General features: G+C 44.6%; 1 protein-coding gene across 3 annotated transcripts in view; it reads right to left on the bottom strand.

The window, feature by feature from the left end:
- Positions 1-23,157, bottom strand: part of SUCLG2 (succinate-CoA ligase GDP-forming subunit beta) — a 257,605-nt gene that overhangs the window by 14,170 nt on the left and 220,278 nt on the right. For all 3 annotated transcript variants that reach the window (XM_080676555.1, XM_080676556.1, XM_080676557.1), the window contains exon 10: positions 5,676-5,796. In XM_080676555.1, coding sequence (XP_080532681.1) covers positions 5,676-5,796 — 121 coding nt within the window. The remainder of the gene's footprint in view (positions 1-5,675; positions 5,797-23,157) is intronic.

Here is a 23,157-nt window from a genome sequence, read left to right as displayed (position 1 = left end):
TCCAACACAGCAGGGCCTGAGGGTGCCTTGCTGGGGCCCTCGGTGGGGTGGTGTGCATTTGCTAGCACCTCTCCTTGGCCCACCCCCACACCCCCACACCCCCACATGCCAGCCCCCACATGCCTTCCATCTGACAGCAGAGCTTCCTCTCAGAAGAAGGATGGCTCTGCCCTGAGACAGAGGTGGGGAACGCCCAGCCGAGGGCCATATGCGGCCCTCAAAATCATTTCGCCTGGGCCTGCCAAGGCATCCGGGGTGAGTTAATTAAATGTTTGACCAAATATAGCAGGCTAATTGTTAAGGTGATAATTTTGTGTGGCCCTCGAATAATGTTATAAATATCCAAATGGCCCTTGGTAGTAAAAAGGTTCCCCACCCTGCACATAAGACTCTTCCATTCTCTCTAGTTCCCACGCTCACTTTCCCAAGTGGACCAAGGATGCCATCCTCCTGGTCATCAGATGGTAAACCCTAGCTCCCCCTCTCTCTGTCCTTGCTTTTCTATCCACTTTTACTTCCATGTGACAGTCCTGCCTGGGTTCTACATGCCAGTGTCACACACTCTGGCTACTAACTGGATGTTCCCACTCTGTTCTTCGAGCCACAGTGTGTTGCTGCAAAGTCACTGCTCCCCGGGACAGCGCGACCAGCCAGGTCCTGGGCTTAACTGTCACCGTTAGGATCCCAGGGCCAACTCCTGCGTACGGAACAGATGTGCTGTCTTCTGATCCTCTAAGTTCCCTCCTCCTTTCCTTCCATGATTCAAATCGCACTTATTTCCACATTCAACTTGGAAGTTCTCCTTTTATAAGATCTCTTTGCTAACTCACTCTCTAAATGCACCATAGTTACAGTAGTCAAAACCGAGGAAGCGTAAAGAGGGGGATGCCAACGGAAGTGGGCCGACAGCAGCACTCGCTAGAGGGATGCACGTAACAGAGCCTGCGCTCCCTTCGCAGAGCGAGCACTTGCTTGGTTCCTGTTTCGTGCCCTTTTTGGATAATGCCATCTCTGATGTCTGCATTTTGTTAATATTAGTGCTGGGAGTAGAGTTGGGGCACAATCCTTCATCTTTCCTGGTTTATTATGTAGGACAATACAACTTTGGGACAGTCCTAACCTTGGTGTGGGCTGCTGGTTTCCCAAAATCACATAAGTGCGTGTCCTTGGCATGACCGAGCTGAGGACCCTTATCAACAAGATGCTAACTCCCACAGGAGGCGGAAAAGAAACAGCTGGGATCTGGGAGTACTGAAAGCTCTCCTGCTCTCCCCCTTTGATAAAGGTCCCAGGTGCCTATTACAGGACAGGCCGTGATGCTGAAAGAGCAGAGTTCAAGGTCACCAGGGATGCTTTAGCCCACAAAGCTTCGGGGGCAGTCTGCTGTTTGAGCTCATCTTGATTCATCACCCACCTGCAATTCCCTGCCACCGGGGACACTGTGTGGCGATAATATTTCTGAAGGTTCCAGAAGCCTTGATGTCAGGAAGCCCTGGCACAGAAGCAGATTCTAGTAGGACCAACACTTGTTAACACTGTACATATATTATCTTGTATTGTTACATCTTCTTTCTCTTTTATTTCCCCAGCCATCTAGTAACTGAGATCATTTCTCTTATTTCTATACATCCTCCTTAATGCCCAAAGCTCAGTAACCTGCATAAAGTATTTAGTATATCAATTAACCAACTAAACCCCCACAAGCATATACTTTGGAAGCGCACTAACTTAAAAGATGCAAATCTGATTGTCTAACAACTTAGAAATGTCAACACTTCCAGCAGTGCAGGCAGACCTCTGACACAGCCAATAGAGATCAGTAAGGGAGATGACCGTGGATGTGGTATTTAGCATGTTTCAGCATGTTTATTATCCAGTTACACACGATAGGGAGATGTTCAATGTCAGAGATCATTTCCTTCTGGAATACTAAGCACTGTGTGAAAAAGAGAACTGCTCCTTTTAGTCTTTGGGGAAAAATAAAAGTGGGGTAGCTTTCTTTCCTAGGAATGAACCTAAAGCCAATAATTACAGACCTCTGCCGACAACATAGGCGCAGGGAGGGTCACAGGACAGAGGGCACACCAAGGCACACACTCACTTCAAGTCATTTTCAAGTGGCAGACACTAGTCTGGACACCTGTTCTGCTTTACAGACACAGAGCTGACTGGTCGAACCCGAGGGTCACTGGCCACTCTGCCCTGAGAAAGGTGGACACAGCCCTTTACTGCGAGCTACACTTACACTGATGCCCAGCAGCTCCTTGATCAACTACTTAAGTGATTTTCACTGGAATCAGTTCTGCTGCCTTTACTGTATTAAGATTTCATTCATGCAGATGTTTGAATGTCCATGTTAAACTTTTCCAACTGGCACTTCTGCTATTTTCGTTTTTCTCTTGTCATCATTATTTCTATCAGGTCCGCCTGGTCCTGATGGAAGTTTGTGAGGCGGCGTCACAGAGGAAAGAGCAGGGAAGAGGGTGAGAGGAGGAAGGGGCACTAGAAGGAGCCAAAGAAACCAACGCTGCGGCTGTACTGGGGTCTCGCCCTCACGGGATGGAGACACCCAGGGGCCACATCCCCCATGGGAACCGTGTCTGAGGAATGACGTACCAGCGCAGAACGTGAGGAGACCAGCTGTCCCGGGGATGATGTGCAGAAATCTACCCCCGGGCTGCTTGGCCACTGTACTCTGAAGACTGTGATGGCGTCCACAGGCCTGTTGCTAGTTCTCACATTACAGGGCCTGTTTTTGCCTCTCTGCTGCAGTGGTTCTCAAAGTGGGGTCCCCAGAACCCAGGGGAGGTTGGCCCCTGACGTGAAACATGATTTTGTTGTAGTAGTAATAAAATGATCATATTAAAAACAATGATACTCTGTTGGCATTTGCACTGATGAAGCTAAGGTGATAGTGGGTCAAGTGCCAGCCACTACCATGGAAGCGAAGCAGCGGCACCAACCTGGGCTAGTCCTGCTCTCCCCACCACACACTTGCCATACAGGGTGCACACTTTCAAGTCGGGTGTCCTTAATGAACAGTAAGAAATATTAATTTTTCTAAGTCTCAACCCTTAAGTACTTAAAATAACTTTTTTAAATACTTAAAGTAATTTTTAAGTTGCTTTTTATATCTTTGTTTAGGTGATATTTCTTATTTTTAATTTGTTTTCTAGAAAGGTAATTTTCGAGTTTTCTAGAAAAGATTTTTTTCCTTGCAGACAATCTCCCAGGCTTAATTCAGGGGGAAGTACACACGCGCTGGACCCTAAGCTGCGGGGCCTCCGTGGGACACACGAGCTGGACCCTGAGCTGCAGGGGCCTCTGTGGGACAGACATGACCTGGACTCAGAGCTGCGGGGGCCTCTGTGGGACAGACATGAGCTGGACCCTGAGCTGCGGGGGCCTCTGCGGGACAGACATGAACTGGACCCTGAGCTGCGGGGTCTCTGTGGAACAGACATGAGCTGGACCCTGAGCTGCGGGGGTCTCTGTGGGACAGACACGAACTGGACCCTGAGCTGCGGGGCCTCTGCGGGACAGACATGAGCTGGACCCTTAGCTGCGGGGGCCTCTGTGGGACAGACATGAGCTGGACCCTGAGCTGCGGGGGTCTCTGTGGGACAGACACGAGCTGGACCCTGAGCTGCGGGGTCTCTGTGGAACAGACATGAGCTGGACCCTGAGCTGCGGGGGCCTCCACGGGACAGCAAGCGGCTGGGCTGCGCCAGGAGTCCGAGGCCCCTGCCCCGGGGCCCAGGCTGGGGAGAACAGGATGCACTGGCAGACATTATGGAAAATGGGGAAGAGAGTCTGCCACCTCCAGGAAAACAACCGACTGCTCTGTGGCTGATGATAAACTTTGTACATTTATGTGGAAATTAGAATTCTGGAAAACTTGCATCTACCACCTTGAAAGTATGTTCAAGCTTCTCTGATGAGAATGGTGTTTCCTTGATTTTAGGGAGAGAGGAAGAGAGAAGGAGAGGGAGAGGGAGACATATCGATGTCAAAGAGAAACATCAATTGGTTGCTTCCTGCACACCTACCGGAAGCCTGCAACCCAGGCATGTGTCCTGATCGGGAGTCAACCCGAGACCTTTTGGTATATGGGACCAATGTGCTCAACCAACTAAGCCACACAGGCCAGGGCGAGGATGCTGTGATACTAACAAATGTGGAACTTTTTTATACTGTATGTTGAAATGTGTCAACCTTTAGATCTGCATAATCCAAAATGCTCCATATGATCACTGCATGATATTACAAACCATGCATGCATAAAATCCACTTCATGTGCAAGACAGACCAACAGACTTTAATAGCATAGAATATGAGAAGTTCATTAAAATCATTTCAGATTCCACATAAAATAAATCTTTAATAAAGAAACTATTGCTTATAGACTTTAATGGAGCACCAAACAATATTCAAAATTATATGAAATGATTATTAAAAAACTCCTCCCTTTTCCAAATAAATAGCTCTATATGAGGAAGGTTTTCTTCATCTACTTCAACCAAAACAACATATTGCAACAGATAAAATGAAGCAAATATTAAACTACATATTAAAGAGATTTCAAAAATGTAAAACAATGCTGCTATTCTTATTAAAAATTTAACAAATTTATTTTTCATAAAATATATACTACATATATTTATACATAAAAAAAATAATATAGCCTGGCCTGTGTGGTTCTGTGGTTGAGCGTTGACCGTCGACCTATGAACAAGGAGGTCATGGCTGGATTCCTGTTCAGGGCACATGCCCGTTTGCAGCCTCCATCCCCAGTAGGAGGCGTGCAGGAGGCAGCGATCAATGATTCTCTCTCATCATTGATGTTTGTATCGGAAGTTCCCTCCTCTCCCTTCCTCTCTGAAATCAATAAAAAATATTTTTAAAAAAGAAATAATATAAAAAATAAAATAGCCCTGGCTGGTGTTCTAAATGGTTAGAGCATCAGCCTGCACACAGAAGGGCCACGGGTTCGATTCCCAGTACTAGAGTGCAGGTTCCATCCCTGCCCCAGGTTGGGGCATGTGTGGGAGTCACCTAATTAATGTGCTTCTCTAACATTGATGTTTCTTTCTCTCTTTCTCCCTCCCTCCCTTCCACTCTCTCTTTAAAAAATCCATGGGAAAAATATCCTTGGGTGAGGATTAACAAAAAAGAAAGAAAAAAATTTAATTTAATTTAAAAATACAAATTTAATTATTTAAACATATTTTTAAAGTTCCTCTTAGGAAATTATTGAATTAATCAATAAGTATTGAAATATACAACTCAAATAAGCCAGAGCTCTTTGGGTCCACAATTTTAGTAGATAAGGAGTGCTAGACCACAACCATTGCCTTCTCTTGATGAATAATTCTTGCAGCAACATCTCTCAAAGTGTTCCCTTCAAAATACCAATTTCACAAAATGATTCATAATAAAAGGGCTCCACTCTGAAACAAATTTGGAAAATTTGAAGAATCCTAACATATGCCATTCTTGGAGAGTTACAATCTATATGAGCGTATTAGATGCTCACAGAATCACTGCCATGCTGCACTTACTTCATCTTACTCCCGTGTTTCCTTCTGTTCTCTCAGGAAGTTGTAAGTGCAGAACACTCTGCTCACCTGACCTGGCAGAGGGGTGATGGGCTGTGGAGATCACCTGTAACTCACCTTCAAGCCGGACCACCAGGGGCACCTTTAGTTCCAGCTCCCGGCAGGCCTTGGTGATCCCATTGGCAATGATGGCACAGTTGACAATTCCACCAAAAATATTGACTAGGATGGCTTCAACCTGAAATCAAAAGCAGAAAGATGCCCATCAAAATGCTGATTCTCAAAAATAACTGGCTAAACAATAGAGACAAATAAAAAAAAAAAAGACTTCTTAAAAAATACAGAACATAAAATATTAAGTAAAAGGCCTAGAAAATATGTAAGTTAAAATTTGATGCTAAATTAATAAATATCAATATATAACATTAGCCCATATTAGCCCATCAATCACTTCTCTGAACTCAAAATGAATTCACTCACCACTCACTCATTACATACAGTCTTCTGCTTTTCCGTAGACACTTGTCTGGAACTGTTCTTTTAAGTATCATTTAAGATTTCATGCACTAATGTGTTTTCTTCCCATGGTTTACACTTAAATTTTACCTGTTATGGTGCTTCATGGAGTATTTCAACATTAGAACGTTATTATTTGTTGTTTCATATATATTAATATGCAAAGATAGATGTTTTCCCATTCTTAATACCATTTTGATATGCTAGAGGTTCCCTCTCAATAGTCAGAGATAGCTTAATTGTCTAAGATAACAACATTTTCTATAAAAAAGACATAGACCCCCAAAAGGAAGAGATACAAGCTTATACCACAAGTAAGGCTGTAAGAAAAGTCAAGCCACTGACTGGAACTTATCAGAAATGTAAATTTAAACCAATCATGTTAGCCTGTTTGTGCATATTCCAGATTCAAAGGCGTGTGGGCAAAAAGAAAATTGTACTTGTCCTGACTTGATAAATAGGCATAAGAAAATCCTGTATAATTAACATGAAGAACAAGATAATGAAGAGAATTCATTACCTAGATTAACTGATAACACACCCAGAAAAATGGCTATTCATCAAGCGGGAGGCATCAAAATCCCAACAATGGAATCACAATTAAATTAGGCTTCACTAATTGCAAAGCATATATGAGTGCTGCATGCCAGTGCCAGTCCCGTTGTTTCAATATGCTAAATTAGCTACACAAAGCACACGAGAAAAGAGTACCTCACGTTTGTTCAGCACTTCGCTGTTTTACAAAGTGCCATAATACGAACCCTCATTTTTAATTTTGCTCCTTGCCAGAAAACTATTCAGAACGTAAAGGGAGGGTTAGCCCTCTGTAGCTGACAGAGCCATTCAGAGAATTCACAGACTGTGCCCAAGGTCACAAAGCTACCAGGGAGCAGTGGCGAAGTTCCAAATCACTTCTCTAGATCGCCCCCTATTCTTCCTTAATGCCAGCTGTTAGGGCTGGGGCTGGTACGCACCTTGGGCAAAGTACATACCTTGTCTTAAATACGATTACTTCATCTATACAATGGGAATAATAGCGCTTAGTCCATCAGGTTGTTGCAAGGACTAAATGAGATAATACATGTGAAATGCTTAGTACATGCCTGTAAAATACTTACTGTATATGTATATGTATATGCAGTTACTTCTTTTACTTTAAATTCCCGTCCTCCTGTCCTCCTCCCCTTTGGCAACCATCAGTTTGTTCTCTATCTATGGGTCTGTTTCTACTTTGTTTTGTTTATTAATTTGTTGTTGTTTTCAAGATTCCACATTTAAGTGAAATTATATGATATTTTCTTTCTGTCGCCTTACTTCACTCAGCATAATACCCTCTAGATCCACCCAGGTTGCTTCAGATGGCAAGATTTCATTCTTTCCTTTTCTGAGTAACATTTCATTGTATATATGTACCACATCTTCATCCACTCATGTATTGATAGACGCTTGGGTTGCTTCCATATCTTGGCTATTGTAAGTGATGCTGCAATCAACTTAGCTGTGCCTGTATCTTTTTGAATCAGTGTTTTTTTGATTTCTTTGGATAAATACCCAGAAGTGGAATTACTGAGTCGTACGGCAGCTCTATTTTTAATTTTTTGAAGAGTCTGCATACTGTTTTCCATAGTGGCTACACTGCACATGCATTTATTTCAACAAGTAATGATGAAAGTGGGCAGGCTACCTAGGCAGCAAGTAAATATTAAAAAACCTTTCAGTAAACTGCAGCTATGTTGAATTCGAATATAATAGAAAAGCAAAGTTATTGACGTTCAATAAGAAGGTAATGACTTAAGACTAAAGTAAGTGAGCAGTATTTTCCAACCCAATTACAGATTCTGGTGACTCCCCTTACATTCGCAGCAGGCTGACTGGCGGCAGGAGCTTGCTCCCTAATAGCAGCATTTAAAGGCTGTTAGCACTGAGGCTCGAGGCTCAGCAGAGCAGCAGTTTCCAAACAGCTGTGGGATGGAGAGGAACTTGCCAGAACAATGAAAGAAAAACACTCGAGAGCAATGCTGATTCCAGGGTCCGGCCTTCCAGCCGAGCTCCCATGGGTACTGCACGCCTCTGCCCACTCAGTGAAGCCGTCCTGGCCCAGAACTTGAGTGGCTTACTGTTAATCCGTATAAAACACCTATTATTTAGCTCTCCACGGAGTGCTCGCATCACAGCATAAACTTCCGTGAATTAAATTCCTCGGCACAGGCAGGAGTGGGGGGTGACCAGAGGCCTGGGCAGTGACCCATCTGCTCAGTGGTGCGTCCTGGGAGGCGTGACAATGTGGACTGCTGCCTCCGGGGGCCCATCCACGCGTCTCTTCACCTGCAGCATCTGTTTACTGAGCACCTGACACTGAAAGCATGCTCTGCATCGAGCATGGCCTGCACTGGTGCTGAGCCCAAGGAAAAGCCCTCTTTGCCAACAGCAGGCATGACTGGCTTGGTTAGACATGCTGAGAAGTGGGGACTGTTGGTCTCCAATGCAGTTTATTTGCCTCTCCCCCTGCACCCCATCCCCAAAAGGCAACACTCTCCACCGGGCACACAGGCTCGCACCCCAGCTGGCACGTCCCTGACACAGCACCACATCTACTATGGGGCGGGGTGGGGGGCGGGGAGGGCGGCCTCGGGTGGAGGGATATCATGTCAGCAGACACTGACTGGCCACCCCCCGACCAGGCACAAAGGGAAGTGCCTGCTGAGGAGGCGAGTGTCACCATCCTCAAAGCCTGCAGAGACCAGCCCAGAGCCGACCCGGAAGCCGGCAGCACCCGTCCGGCTCTGAGGGTATCACACCGAGTGAAGAAAGTCAGACAGAAAGAAAATATCATATAATTTCACTTAAATGTGGAATCTTGAAAACAACAAAAACAAATGAATAAACAAAACAAAGTAGAAACGGACCCATAGATAGAGAACAAACTGATGGTTGCCAAAGGGGAGGAGGACAGGAGGACGGGAATTTAAAGTAAAAGAAATAATTGCATATACAGTATATATATTCAGTATCTTACAGGCATGTACTAAGCATTTCACATGTATTATCTCATTTAGTCCTTGCAACAACCTGATGGACTAAGCGCTATTATTGCCGTTCTATAGGTGTCTCACTCACTAAGGCCAGGCGGTCAGAGCCGCAGCTGCTGTGCCTGGAGAGGCTCCAGGACACCAGCGGGGAGAGGCCAGGCCTTGGTGCAGAGCAGCCAGGAGGAAGGCAGGGCTGTCACTGCAGGCTGTGCAGAGCGGCCGGGCCTCGCCGGGCCGGGGCCTTGGATCTTTTTGCTGATTCCTTCTCTTTCCAGAGCTGGGTGAAGGCTAGTCTTAAAAGTAGCCTCCCTTGGGGTTGGGAAGAGTGACAGGAGAGGGAGGGAGGCACAGAGAGGAGAGTGTGAGGAGACTACAACGCGAGCATGTGCAGCAGTGGTAGGAAAGAGTGAGAGCAAGAAAGAAAAGTAGTGTGTGGGGGAGGGAGGGAGGGAGAGAGAGAGACAGAGATAGAGAGAGAGGCAGGAGGTGAGGAGGGAGAGAGAAGGAGGAGGGAAGGAGGGAGAAAGAGAGGGAGAGAGAGAGAGAGAGAGGGAGGAAGGGAGGAAGGAGAGAGAGAGAAGCAGAAAGAAAGGGAGAGAAGAAGATTTTGAGTGAAACCAACAGAGCAGCTAGCAGTTTTACATGAGGAGCCACACGGCACAGGTGCGCAGGCTGCTCAGCTGGGCACAGGAACTCCGGAGGCACAGGCACCCCAGCACCCAGAGGCATCACCCCCGGATGGGAAGACCCTGCTTCACCCTTCTTGCCCTTGTAAAGTAATTGGCTGCAGCCTGCACTTTAATGGGACTCAGATCTAAGTTTCACTCTGGGCCCATTGCTCTAATTAACTACTTACTGTAATCTGTAACCTGAAACTGAGAATGGAATGAAGACGGGCTGAAAATGAAAGCACTGTGACATTATTATTTAGCACCTCAAAGCATGTCAGATTTTCAATGTGAGCCTCAGGGCCCATTCATTAGCACATGCACTAATTGCTACAGCAACAGCGATTGAATAGTCTTCTTTTTTTTTTCTTGAGGAAGAGAATGTGAAGAAGTCCGAGCAGGGTCTAGCTAATGCCCAGAGAAACAGGAAAACCCCTAAGGGCTTGAGGGACAGAGGCTTTTCCAAACGCTGGGGCTAGAACAGCCGTGGGCAAACTACGGCCCGCGGGCCGGATCCGGCCCATTTGGCTGTTCTATCCGGCCCGTGGAGCTGAAAGAGCAGAGGGTTCTCTTGCTCTCCCCTCCGCTCCTTCACCAGCAGCAGTGTTAACATGGCAACGTCGGGAAACACGGCCGCAGCTCCTTCTTCTGAGTGGGCGGATTTATATCCGCCCATTCAGTAGAAGGAACAACCTCTCAATCTTCCAGAGGCTCCTTGTAATGCCCGCGGACGCGTCCCCCGACATCACCCTGGGAATGCGTAGACACGTTATCGTGGTGATGTAGGGAGACACTCCCCTGGAGAGCACAGTATCAGAGCATTAGCTAAAAAGGAGACCAACAACACTGTTCCCACTGAAGTTGATGTTTTAAAGACCAAAAACCTTTCAACCCAGTCTACATTGCCATCTACATCTACGTCCCGGGCATAATTTGGAAGTTGCACTAAAGAAAATGTTTAATTTACTGTTTTCACATTTTGTTCTTTTCTATTTGTTTTAGTTTTAAATTATTTTATTATATTTAAGTTTAATTTGAAAGACTTTTGTACCTTTCCTTTGTTAGGCAATTTTATTTTGCCTTTGCCATCTTCAATATAAGGTATGTTACTGTGCTATGATTCCTCCATTTTTTGAAGTTTCAAATTATAATAATTAGTGTTTACATTCTTCTTGTTAAAATGTTTGAAATGAATAAAACTATTGAAATAATAAAAAAAAGACTGTACCCTTTTATGTAATGATGTTTACTTTGAATTTATATTAGTTCACACAAACACTCCATCCATGCTTTTGTTCCGGCCCTCCGGTCCAGTTTAAGAACCCATTGTGGCCCTCGAGTCAAAAAGTTTGCCCACCCCTGGGCTAGAACCACAAGGGCTGCTATTCACTGTTTCTCAAAAGGCAAGGTCACCGAGGGAGGCCCCTGCAGAGCCAGGTGGGCGGCAGCCATGGCGGCTGTGCAGGTGCCTGCAGCCCGGGAGCAGGTGTTCATGTCTCTGTGCTGGCTTTGTGCTCCTGCCCCAGATTTTAGTCCACGATTAAAAGTAGAGAATGAGATTCAAAAGAAGAAAAGCAACAACAGCCTTTGGTATTTAACAAACTCCTCTCAACTCCAAATAAACAAACCAACCAATAATAATCATGACTAAAACCTTTTTTGGGGAACATAATAATTTTGAGTATCTGATGAACACGATGGAACCCCAGTCAGATAAATTCACACACATAAAACCTTTAACAAGTATCTTTAACAAGTTCATAAAATGACTTAAGTCTTCATTTTTCTGTTGTTGTTGTTAATCCTCACCCAAGGATATTTTTCCCATTGATTTTTTTTTTTTTAAAATAGAGAAGGGCAGGGCGGGAGGGAGGAAGAGAGGGAGAGAAGAAGAGAAGGAGAGAAAGAGAGAGACATCTATGTGAGGGAGACATATAGACTGGTTGACTTCTTCCTGCATGGGCCCCGCAGGGGCCGGAGATCAAGCCTGCAACCGAGGCACATGCCCTTGACTGGGAATCGAATCTGTAACCCCACAGTGAGCAGGCTGACGCTCTAACCACTGAGCACACTGGCCAGGGCCAGCGCCAGCCTTCACTTTATTCTCTTTCACTCCCTGACACTGGCTGAAGGGAACAAGCAAAAAGACTCCAGTAATAAGCCAGCCATTTTGCAACAGTTACTGCAAATGGTTAAGTGCTGTTCTGCATTTAAAACACGCTGCAACATGTGCATTAGGCACAGAAAATGAAACTACTGCATTTGCCTCTGCTTATTCCCGTTCAGCATGGGACTGAGTCCGACTGCAGTGGGCATTGCTGATAAAAATCAAGCAAGCGTGTTTACACTAGGCAAGATAAATACTTTACAAACTATTCAAAAATGTATTTTTATTGATTTCAGAGAGGAAGGGAGAAGGAAGATAGAAACATCAATGATGAGAGAGAATCATTGATCGGCTGCCTCCTGCACATCCCCCACACAAGGGAATGAGCCCGCAAACTGGGCATGTGCCCTGACTGGGAATCCAGCTGTAACCTTCTGGTTCATAGGTCTATGCTCAACCACTGAGCCACCCCAGCCGGGCAAGGTAAAGACTTTAAAAGTTAAATTTATTTTAATTCTGAATGTTGTTGTTCTTGTTTAAGCATATGTTTTTGTGCAACTGTTTTTCTTTTTGTTGTTGTTTTTATTTCCCTGCTGAATTCTAATCATGTCTTCTAATCCATTGGCAGCCAACAAAAGAAAATAAATGATGAAGAAAATTAGGAGCAGCTTGGATAATTGGTGTTTGTCTGCCTGTCTTTAATAAAAATACTCTGCTACATCAGAGGGGAGTCTAAATGGATTCAGTCAGTCAGGAGTGATGCAGGGAGGACTTCAATCTTGGGCTTCGTTGTAATCTCACACATGAGCCAACAGATCACTTTTGCTGGGACCTGATGCGCCTTCTGCTGAAATCCGGGCAAGCTACGCCAGCTTGCTGTCCACCAATGGTTTGTTCCTCAAGTTTGAAATTATTTTCTTTTGTATGAATTCAAGCACTAGGATCCTTGGGCTAAAGCAAATGATGTACCCCCCAACTAGCTACAAATAACATGAGAAAAATAATATTTATTGAAAAACACCCTCCCATTCTGCCCTTTTAATTTCTTCCAAGGGAAAAGTACTTTTAATGAATTCATATTCAAGCCTGATAACCTCAGAATCCAAAGGAAGTATCACAAATATCACTCTCAGTACCAAAAAAACATTTTGGTATTTCTAATTACTCAATCAAGACAAACCCAATCATTTCATTCCAACTGCAAAACTGAAGCACGGAAATGACACCGGATGAATGACATTTGGATGAAGAGCCAAATTTCCAGCAAGACTGACCTCTGAGGACAGGCAGGGTGACCCAAGGGACATGTGTCTCATTGTCCTTGACTGACTATTCCCTTCTTCCTGAATTCTCCCCCTACTTGTATCCTGCAATCTTTTCCTCACTAAAATAAGCAAAACGGTACGGAGGATTAATTATTGGAGTTAATTTTCCTAGGGCTGGGAATTACGTAGTTCAACCTCCTCTGATAAGTAAACTGAGACTCTAAGACCTTAAATTATGTCTTCAAGGGCACAAACCTACCAAGCAATGGAGCCGGGATTTGGACCAAGTCAGTCCTACTTCAAAGTCCATGCTCTTTCTCCTCCCTCTGGCTGTCTCTCTATAACCAGTGACTTTATGATTAGTCAAGAGTCCCAGCTCTATTTTGGTCCTGTTTCCCAGCTTCAGGGGCACACTCCGGAGTGCTCTGCTGATGCCCAAGTACTTCTTGCTTTCCAATCTCACTGTCCAATTAAAATGGATCAGAAATAAGATATCTTTCTTTTTTAATATATTTTTTTATTAAGGTATTATATGTGTACATATCTTAACCACTGCTCTCCCCACCCCACTCCCATACATGCCCTCACCCCCCAATGTTTTGCATCCATTGGTTATTCTTATATGCATGCATATAAGTCCTTCGGTTGATCTCTTATTTCCCCCACCTCTCCCTAACCTTCCCGCTGTAATTTGATATATTTGTGGACAGGTGAATTTTGGTACTTCACAATCCAGGGTTTCCTGTTTACTGATAAAAGAGTTGTCCAAAGCTCATGGTTTGCAATACCTTCTTAGATGGGACTGTGGAGTGGTGATGATGGTATAAAAGTAGTCCTGGCCTTCAAAACCTAGAGGCTGCCCTGAACTGGGACAGTTGTCCCTACCAGACCCCTCTCTGTAGACTGATAAGGCCCCTTCCACCTTTTTGACATGCTGAAATTTACCCCTTTGCCACTGTTATTATTTCTAATTAAGATAAGTAAAATTCTCATAGAGAACTATGCCATTTCAGACATCATCGTTGATACAGATTTTAACCATCAGGTGATGCAGTAGTCTTTGGAGGCATGGTCACTGAGTGGCTGTTGGGAGTGCTGTGTAGAGGACAATGATCCGTGTCCCGGTTCCGTGGGACCTATTCACAATGCCTGCCATGACAGCGAGGAAAGAGCCACATCAAGTGCATCATCTTTGCGCCCTCATTTTATAGTTACATAACATATATTTTGATAAACAGTGAGTAAACCCAACTCCCCCTAGTATGATCACTCCACTCCAATCTCTTTTATATGTATGCATTAGTCTATGCATACCAAAGTATTTGAAGACTGACTCCCAGTATCTGACAGGATCAGGGCACCTTCCATTGAGCACACTGGTTTATTTCAACAAGTTAAAAATACTACGAATGCTGCAGCATATAAATGATAAAGCCATACTTCCTCCCAAGATGAGTGCCTTTTTCCTTAAGTCGAAGCTTAGTAAAATTCCCATGACGCAGCAGGCCTACGGAATGCTTTATGAAAAAGTCATCTGGTCAAATTGCATGGATTCTAGCTTATGTGAACTGCACAGCCTACCTGTGTTCTAACTTCTAACACCTCATCTTCTGCAAGAGTCAAAGGGCTCAAAGCTTGATTCCAGCGAGCTGGCAAGAAAGGTGTTCAGGAGCTGGCGTCCGGGACGGTTGGGTGGCACAGGGAGCTAGGTCCTTCTGCCCAGACATGCCAATCATTTCACTATCCAATCATTTGTGTAAGTCCCTGCCAAGGGCAGGCTTTCACAGCCAAGAACCAGGAGCGCCTCAGCCCGACTCGGGTTACAAACGCTTCCCCAGCTGCCAGCAAACATGATGGAGTTAAAAAGGTCAAAAAAGATGGAGATTTGAGGGAACAGCATAGGCTTGTTTTATCTTTTACAGAGACATTTCCCACATCCTTCCAAACTGGGGGCCAGCGCCAGTGCAGGCACTTCAAAGCCTCCTGGCCATTGAAAGCATGAATGCGGCACCGTGTTTAACAGTTCCTGCAGAGCTGCTAGGACTCGGTATACCCTTTCACCAGGAAGCATCAGAAGATTTTTAGGAAAAGGGCACTCTGTTGGGATCACATTGAACTTTTTTGTGTTTTTCTACATTTGTTGTACAAATATTCATGGTAATTTAATAGTTTTTTGTGGTTTTTTTTCAATCAAATGTATAGCAATTATAGATCCCCAGAACTGTATTATTTGATTCACTAAATGCTACCCATTCAACAACTTACTCTTCAATTTGTTTTATAAATCATAAGCAAAGCCTTTTATTCAATAAATTTGAATTCTTTCACAGATACAAATTATTATGTATAATGAACTAAAAGATAATAAAAAAAGTTATTCCTTGTTCTCTTAAAAAAAAAGGCACACAACTCTCATTTAATAAATGAGCTATTCTGACGACTGCTAAGAAATATCTGGGTTACAAAACTGCCTCCCCAGCTAACAGAGCATTGCTCTCAGGCAGGGTGCTCATTGCTCGTGATGCAGTATCTATATTTCATTTGCAATGGGAGCTACAGTGTTGCAGATTAAGAATATTTATTGACATTCTTTCTGAGCAGCATGTGTCCAATCATTTCAGACTGGCATCCTGATGGATGTGAATATGTACACTCCATCATCATTAGCTGGAGCGTTAATATAGAGAACTCCCATCAGATTGGCAACTGGGTGAAGGACCCATTTATTAATCTATAAACAGGGTGTCTATCTGTCTATTGTTGCTGCATTCTAGTCTCCACACAGTAACTGTTCCTACAGGAAAGAAAAAAAAAATGCTTCTGTGGGTGATTTCTTTGCTTTTACTCATGACTGACATCAATTAAAAAAAAAATCAGCTAAGCAGACAGAGCCAAAACTTAGGACCACACAGATTCACACTTCACACCACGGAGAAATGAAGATAAATTTAGCTAATAGCAAAACCCACTGTTTCTGTAAATAACAAGTGTAATGTAAGATGAAAGTGGCACAGAATGATTCTGGGACGCTTCATACATCTGTTCCAATAAACCTATTTGATCATTTAGTTTTCTGGAAAAACAAAGGTTGACAAAAATCCATATCAAAACTAATGGATAAATATCTGACTGGGAAAAATGAAATGTTAAGCTTCCAGATAAGATCTCAATAAATTATAAGCTATTTAGCATACACTAAAGTTTATATTAAAATAGTTTTAAGTAAAATAACTTTAGAAACACATAGATGCTGCTTCTCATAACAGAGCTCTCTGGTGTTTTTGTGAAAGCCAGTTTACTGCCGAACTTCTTTGTAAGAACAAAGTTCCCATTTATTATTTAACATCTTATCCTTTGTTCACCCCAGTAAAATAACCTCCAACCCCAACCCGACACCCAAACTTTTAAATTCCAAAACTGTCATCGGAAATAACGTTCTTTAGCATCAACATTTTAAATTCAGGTAAATAAGCAAAACATACAATTTTTTAAAGCCTCCAAAATGTTATCCATGAAAAAATGTGTGATTACAAACATTAGTATCCCATTTGAATTAGGGCTCCGCTAAAAGGCCTGGCGGGAATGCTGCCCGGTACTGTTTATATCAGGGGAGGTAGGTGGAGCATTTCTTTGACACCTACTAGCAGCATCAAATGTCACTGCCACTAACAGACATCTCAGCAGGACAGCGAGTGCTGCGAGACTGCTGCCAGCACAGTCTGATCTGCTGTAACCTGCTGGGTGGAAGTCTCATCTATTTATTTAGCTGTTCAGCAAATGTCAGAATACCATGTCTGGAGCAAATTAAAAACTACATTGGCAAAGCAGGCCCCACAGCCAGCTGGGAGAAACTTAACCGAACTTGCCACCTCAGAGTCTAAATCATTGATTGGCCACACCCTCTTTCACCCTGGGTTAACCTTTTGTGGGTCTCAGTAGAGTTGCCAGAAGATTCCAGAAGATTCTGTCCCCTGAGGCGGATGTTCAACAGACAATCAAAAGGATGTACTGGGACCTAGCCACGCTGTGGAGCGCTGTGTGCCCCTCAGGTCAGCTCCGCCTTCCCACCTGCCCTCCAGGTCCTGGGCTCCTCTCCTGTCTGCCTTGGGGTGGCCCTGGCAGGAGAAGAGGGGAGTCTGGTGTTTGTACGCCTCCAGTCCCTCAGCAAGGTTGTTCCACCATAAAAGGTCTCTGATTGGCTCAAGAAAGCCTTCATTACAAACTTTCATTCTGGTCAGTAACCTTCTCTGCTAGCTTTGGATTTAGGGGCACAGAGATACCAAGCTGCTAGTCCCAGATGCATGCACTTTCTCTCCTGGTTCTGTACCCTCTACCCTCACTCTCAAGATCAACCTCTTTGCAGATGAACCCTCCTCCACACACCGTGAATGCTGGTGCAAGTGAGGGAGTCACCATCTCCCCACACACCGTGAATGCTGGTGTAAGTGAGGGAGTCACCATCTCCCCACACACCGTGAATGCTGGTGTAAGTGAGGGAGTCACCATCTCCCCACACACCGTGAATGCTGGTGCAAGTGAGGGAGTCACCATCTCCCCACACACCGTGAATGCTGGTGCAAGTGAGAAAGTCACCATCTCCCCACACACCGTGAATGCTGGTGCAAGTGAGGGAGTCACCATCTCCCCACACACCGTGAATGCTGGTGTAAGTGAAGGAGTCAGCATCTCCTGGTTAGACTAGTAACAACAGCCTCATTTGATCAGCCCAGCTTGAATGTGGAAAAATCTAGTCATTTGAAGGCTGAACCTTCTAAAACTATAAGGTTGTTAATTTTTTTCTTTTTGGTTTTCCCCTCTCTATAACATGTCCATGACTTTGAGTTAAACAACAAAAGTAAAAGTAAAAAAATCTGAACACCCTCAGATCAAGCAAGCTATTTAATGAGTCAAACATCCCATTTTCTGTTTTCTGGGGAGAGATGGCTAACACCTAAGTATATGAAATTATTGCTCATTAACTGCCTGGGTCTCTACCTAAAGTAAAAGCAGATAAAGGAAAACAAGCCAAATGCTTTATTGTCTCCACTCTGCCCATTATAAATGACAAACGAGAGCTCGTCAAGGGAACGCACCTCTGCGCCAGTGGCCTCCCCAGCTCCACCAGCTGCCAGGGAAGCGAAGGAAGACCGTCTAGTGGGACCTGCGACCCTATTCACAACATAATGACAGGTCGGCCCATCCCCACGTGGCCGCCTCCGTCTACAGGAGGAACACAAACCTGAATAGATGGTTAGTCAGTGAAAATGTGGGTCTGCGTTCTTGGATAAAAAAGTGATGTTTAACTTCCATGAAACTCCAATGACCTCGTTGCAAGTAGTGGCCTCCCATTTTTCTCAAGTCACATTACTGTTTATCAAGCAAATAAAAGGTGCCATCCAGCTGTTAATAGTAAACAATAAAGCAAACCCAAGGGAATCTGCAGGATGGCTTAACAACCAAGGAGCAATGTAGGCGAGGAAGCAGAAGCTCTGGCATTACGTGAGATACACGTAAGTTTTCTGGGCAGTGAGTGCCCTGGTACAGCCAGGCATGCAACATACTGTTGGAACCCACGCGATTCAGACATGCATCGGCTTTACTGGTAAGTTCCTCTCTCATCCCCACACGTGTACCCGCCCCTTATTCTCTGAAACATCTGGACCAACGTTTCCTGGCAGAGACCCTCCTCACCCGTCTCACATACGCCCCTCCACGTGGGTTTCTTTCATGAATATACATTCCCCATGTGCTGGGAGGGTCTGAAAGGCACTTAAATCCGTTGCATCCCTGTCCATGGCCTACCACAGTGGAAGCACCTTGAACGGGTAGGCACATATTTATCAATACTCTGAAGCGCCCCCTTTTAGTTTCTTTTTATTTTAAGTACCATGTCCAAGTTCTCACTCCTGAAACCATGGGGCAGTCTTCTGAGTGGCTCAGGACTAGCTAAGGTCACTTTCCATTTCTTGTCTGCCCCGACTAGGAAGCCACTTCCCATAATATGCCCATTCCTGCCACAGAGTGTGGTCCGTAGAGTACCTGTCACACATGTCCCTAAGCTACACTCCAAAGTCCTTACCAGCTAGCTGGGTGGACTGTGGTCTCTGCCCCGGCAGGTGTGAGGACAGGCACAGGCCAGCTTCATGCTGTGGACGTGAGGCAGTCACATCTCCTCCACACACTGTGAATGTGGTGTGAGGGAGAATACACTGTCTAGGCTGCACAGTGCTGACCGTTCACCGGGACACAGCTGGTAAACCCCGTGCCACCGAGAGCCAGGCAGGTGAGTGAGTAGATGAGCCCAGGGGCGGGATAGAGACAGCAGAAAAGGCGCTGGCATCCTGAGGGAGGTGTGCCTCTTCTAAAAAGACTGCAGCCACACAATCCTTCCCGTGGTTGCCATGGGAATGTGAGCCTCGTGTGCCCAGACCTCTTCATTTTTCAAAAGCCAGAAATCTGGGTTCTGAAAAACCCGGAGCTGATGGGTGGAAACGCATTTGAGAGGCTCACGGTCCTCGCACTGCAGCTGCCTGGCAGCCGGGTCTTGCGGCCAGGGGGCCGCTCTGGGGAACACTCCTCTCCTGCTGCCCCGCCCAGAGAATGTCACAGGCTCTGCATGCTGCGCTATTTCGTTGGGAAGAACAGTTGTGTGTGTGAATGAAGGAATGTGTGAGGAAGGCTGTGAAGGGAGAAAAGAATTAAGCCAGCCTGAAGAGGAGATCCAAGCAGGAATCCTTGAGCTAAAGAAGAGGGGGGTGAAGAGCAGGAGCCTGCGGGCAGCGCCGACCATGCCAATGCCAGCCCCGTGCACACCACTCTGATGCCAGCACTTCTCTAGTGTTTCCTACCTGCTGACTCACCTCTCAGCCACGAGGAAAGCCAGGCTTCCCCTCTACCAATGGCACACAGCAGAGAGAGGCTAAGGGGCTTTCTCAAGGTCATACCTAAGGTCATACGGGAGCAACTGAGCCCTACTGCCCGCCCTACCATCCTTCACAGCGCCTTCAGTCACCCACAGAGTGGCTTGGCTCAAGTTCTGGGCACAGCCGGAAACATCTTTCCCATACATAGGAATCCAACACGAAAAGCCAAATCCTCCCATGAAGGTTATCTTACGGGGTTTTAAAATAGGTCCACACGCTCCTCCCTTGGACATTAGATAGAGTTTAATTTTCCTCCCCGAGTGTGGGCCGAGCTTAGTGACTCACTTTGCGTGAAGAGAACAGGATGGACGTGGCCACATGAGGCTTCTGAGACGGGTAAGAAAGGCACTGAGGCCCTAACCTGTTTGGCTCAGTGGATAGAGCGTCGGCCTGTGGACTGAAAGGTCCCAGGTTCGATTCTGGTCAAGGGCATGTACCTTGGTTGCAGGCACATCCCCAGTAGGAGGTGTGCAGGAGGCAGCTGATTGATGTTTCTCTTCATCAATGTTTCTAACTATCCTTCTCCCTTCCTCTCTGTAAAAAAATCAATAAAATATATATTTTTTTAAAAAGAAAGGCACTGGGTTTCTTCCACTCGATCTCAGCTCGCTCACTCGGGAAAGCCGACTACCTGTCAACCCTGAGGAAGCCCAGCCGAAGCCCAGAGTCTAAAGGAACTGAAGCCTCCGGCCAAGGGCCACGCAGGGAGCCAATGGCGGCAGGTCCTCTAGTCCCCGCAGTCAAGTCTTCAGATGACAGGAACGCTGAGGCGAACCACCCTTTAAATAAAACCCAGGTGCTATTTCTCAAATAATTAGAGGTTCGATTGCCTCCTTGGTCATCAAGACTAGAGTCCAGTAAGGGTTTGATAAAAAATGTGATGCAAATGAGTTCTTTCATTGGATATATTTAACACTGCAATATGTGGCAGATCACCAAATAAACATGAATATAATTTTACTATTTATGGACTGAATGTTAGAATAAAGACTATACTCATTTGCCACATTAAAATATACTAAACGGCTCTGGCTGGGTGGTTCAGTCAGTGGGAGCATCATCCCGTAGACCACAAGGTTGTCGATTCAATCTCGGTCAGGGTATTTAGGGGAGGCAACTGCTTGATGTTTCTCCCTGTCATCAGTGCCCCCTTTCTCTCTCTCTTTCCCTTCCTTTATCTTTAAAAGCAATAAAACCATATGTCCTCACATATATTCTCAGGTTAGGATTAAAAACACTTAAATATACTAAACTGTAAGTACAAGGAAATAACATGAACTTATATTTGTAATAGGATGCTTTTCTTAAATTTTATATGTGGAATTATTCCACTATGATGATAATGCTGTTACTTTGGAACACATTAGTTATTTTGCTTTAGAACATGAGTATTTGGTATTACATTCGTATCTTATTTCTCTGAAGAGTATTTAGGCTGTTTTCTAAAAAAGGTCTGTTACATATGTCTTAAGTACCACATGTGTTAAATGAGAAGTACTGTGGAATTAACATCACAATTTCATCTTTAAAAATTCCAGGAGCCCTAGCCAGTTTGCCTCAGTGGATAGAGCATTGGCCTGTGGACTAAAGTGTCTCGGGTTTGATTCCTCTCAAGGGCATGTACCCTCTTCTGCCAGGGCCCTGGTCAGGGCTTGTGCAGGAGGCAACCAATCGATGTGTTTCTCTCACATCGATATTTTTCTCTGTCTTCCCCTCTCCCAATCTCTCTAAAAATCAATAGAAAATATCCTCTGGTGAGGATTAAAAAAATGTGATAAAAAAATTCCAGGAAATAATATAAATTTTTAAGTGCATTGATAAGTATGGGACTATCCACAAAAAGTTAAATCAATTTCATGATGAAATATACTTCAAGTCCCCAACAATTCTGACTGTGCTGCTTAATAGAGCTTCTTAAAAACCATGAAAAGATGTAGTACAGTGTTACACACAGCGAGTTAAGTAAGGCAAAGTCTACATGAAACATAAATGTGACAGGTGTCCCTTACAGGCTAATGTAATTCAGCAAAGAGAAGACATTTCTTATCAATCCCTGAGGAAAAACTAGCATTATTTCTTCCACTTAAAAGTGGAGCTCTTGCTGAATGGGGGGAACAAAAAAGGATGAAGAAAGCTTTTCTGCTTCTCTGAAGAGGAAGTTTTAAAGGATAAGAAAGATGAGTTAAGAAAGGCTGAGTCGTGGAAAACAGGGGCAAAGAGAATTCTTGTCTCCAGAAAAAAACAGTACTACCATATAATGCCTGATGTTTCCCCAAAGGAAGCATACACTTTCAACACTGAGTTTAATTGTAAGTTTTCCATGAATGTTCCATTTGGCAATGGCATGAGAAAGAACTGAAGAACTAGAACACTTAGAAAGTGCCCCGTAATCTCATCTAGGACAGTCCGCACTGCTAGCTGCCCAGACAGTGGCTGGGGCTTGCAAAGGGGTAGAAAACTGGACATTTGCAATTTCCCTCCCTTAAACAATTGTATTCAGAACAGGTACCAAATGGTTCCCCTCACACAGGAACTAATTCACATACACTCATCCAGCACTACATTCATAATGTATACTACACCTCTAGCACCGGCCACTCACTAAGTGCTGGGCAGTGTGTGGCCCAGGGTCCGGGGACCTCTGACCTTGGTGCTGTCATGAATGGCAGCTGCCTTTTACTTTATCAAATCAGCTATCCAATTTCTATTCCTAGCCTATTTAGAAAAACAAATTAAAATAGCTCTAAGTCATATGTCTTTAATTTCTTGGAAAAATACCCACCACACCCCAATTTAGAACCAGGTCAGTGGTTATCTTGTGAAGGTTCTCTACTCCTTCCCACGTGCCTTTGAGAAGATGCATTTCTGCTTATTCATTAGGAAGGAGCATAAGAACTTGGCCTCCAACCGACAGGTGACTCAGACCACCCCACTGTCTGCCTCTGGCTCTGAGGAATGTGCTGAGACCATGAACTATGGCTTTACTAGAAATTATACTCCTTTAAGCCAGGAAGGCATCCTTTCATATGTGCTTTAGTGCAGCTAGCAAGGTCAAAGAAAACAATTGAAACTCAAATCTTAGGGACTATTT

This window comes from Plecotus auritus (genome assembly GCF_963455305.1).
Source record: "Plecotus auritus genome assembly, chromosome: 6".
Lineage (NCBI taxonomy): Eukaryota > Metazoa > Chordata > Mammalia > Chiroptera > Vespertilionidae > Plecotus > Plecotus auritus.
The sequence above is the reverse complement of the archived record's forward strand: the minus strand, read 5'-3'. Positions and strand labels throughout refer to the sequence as shown.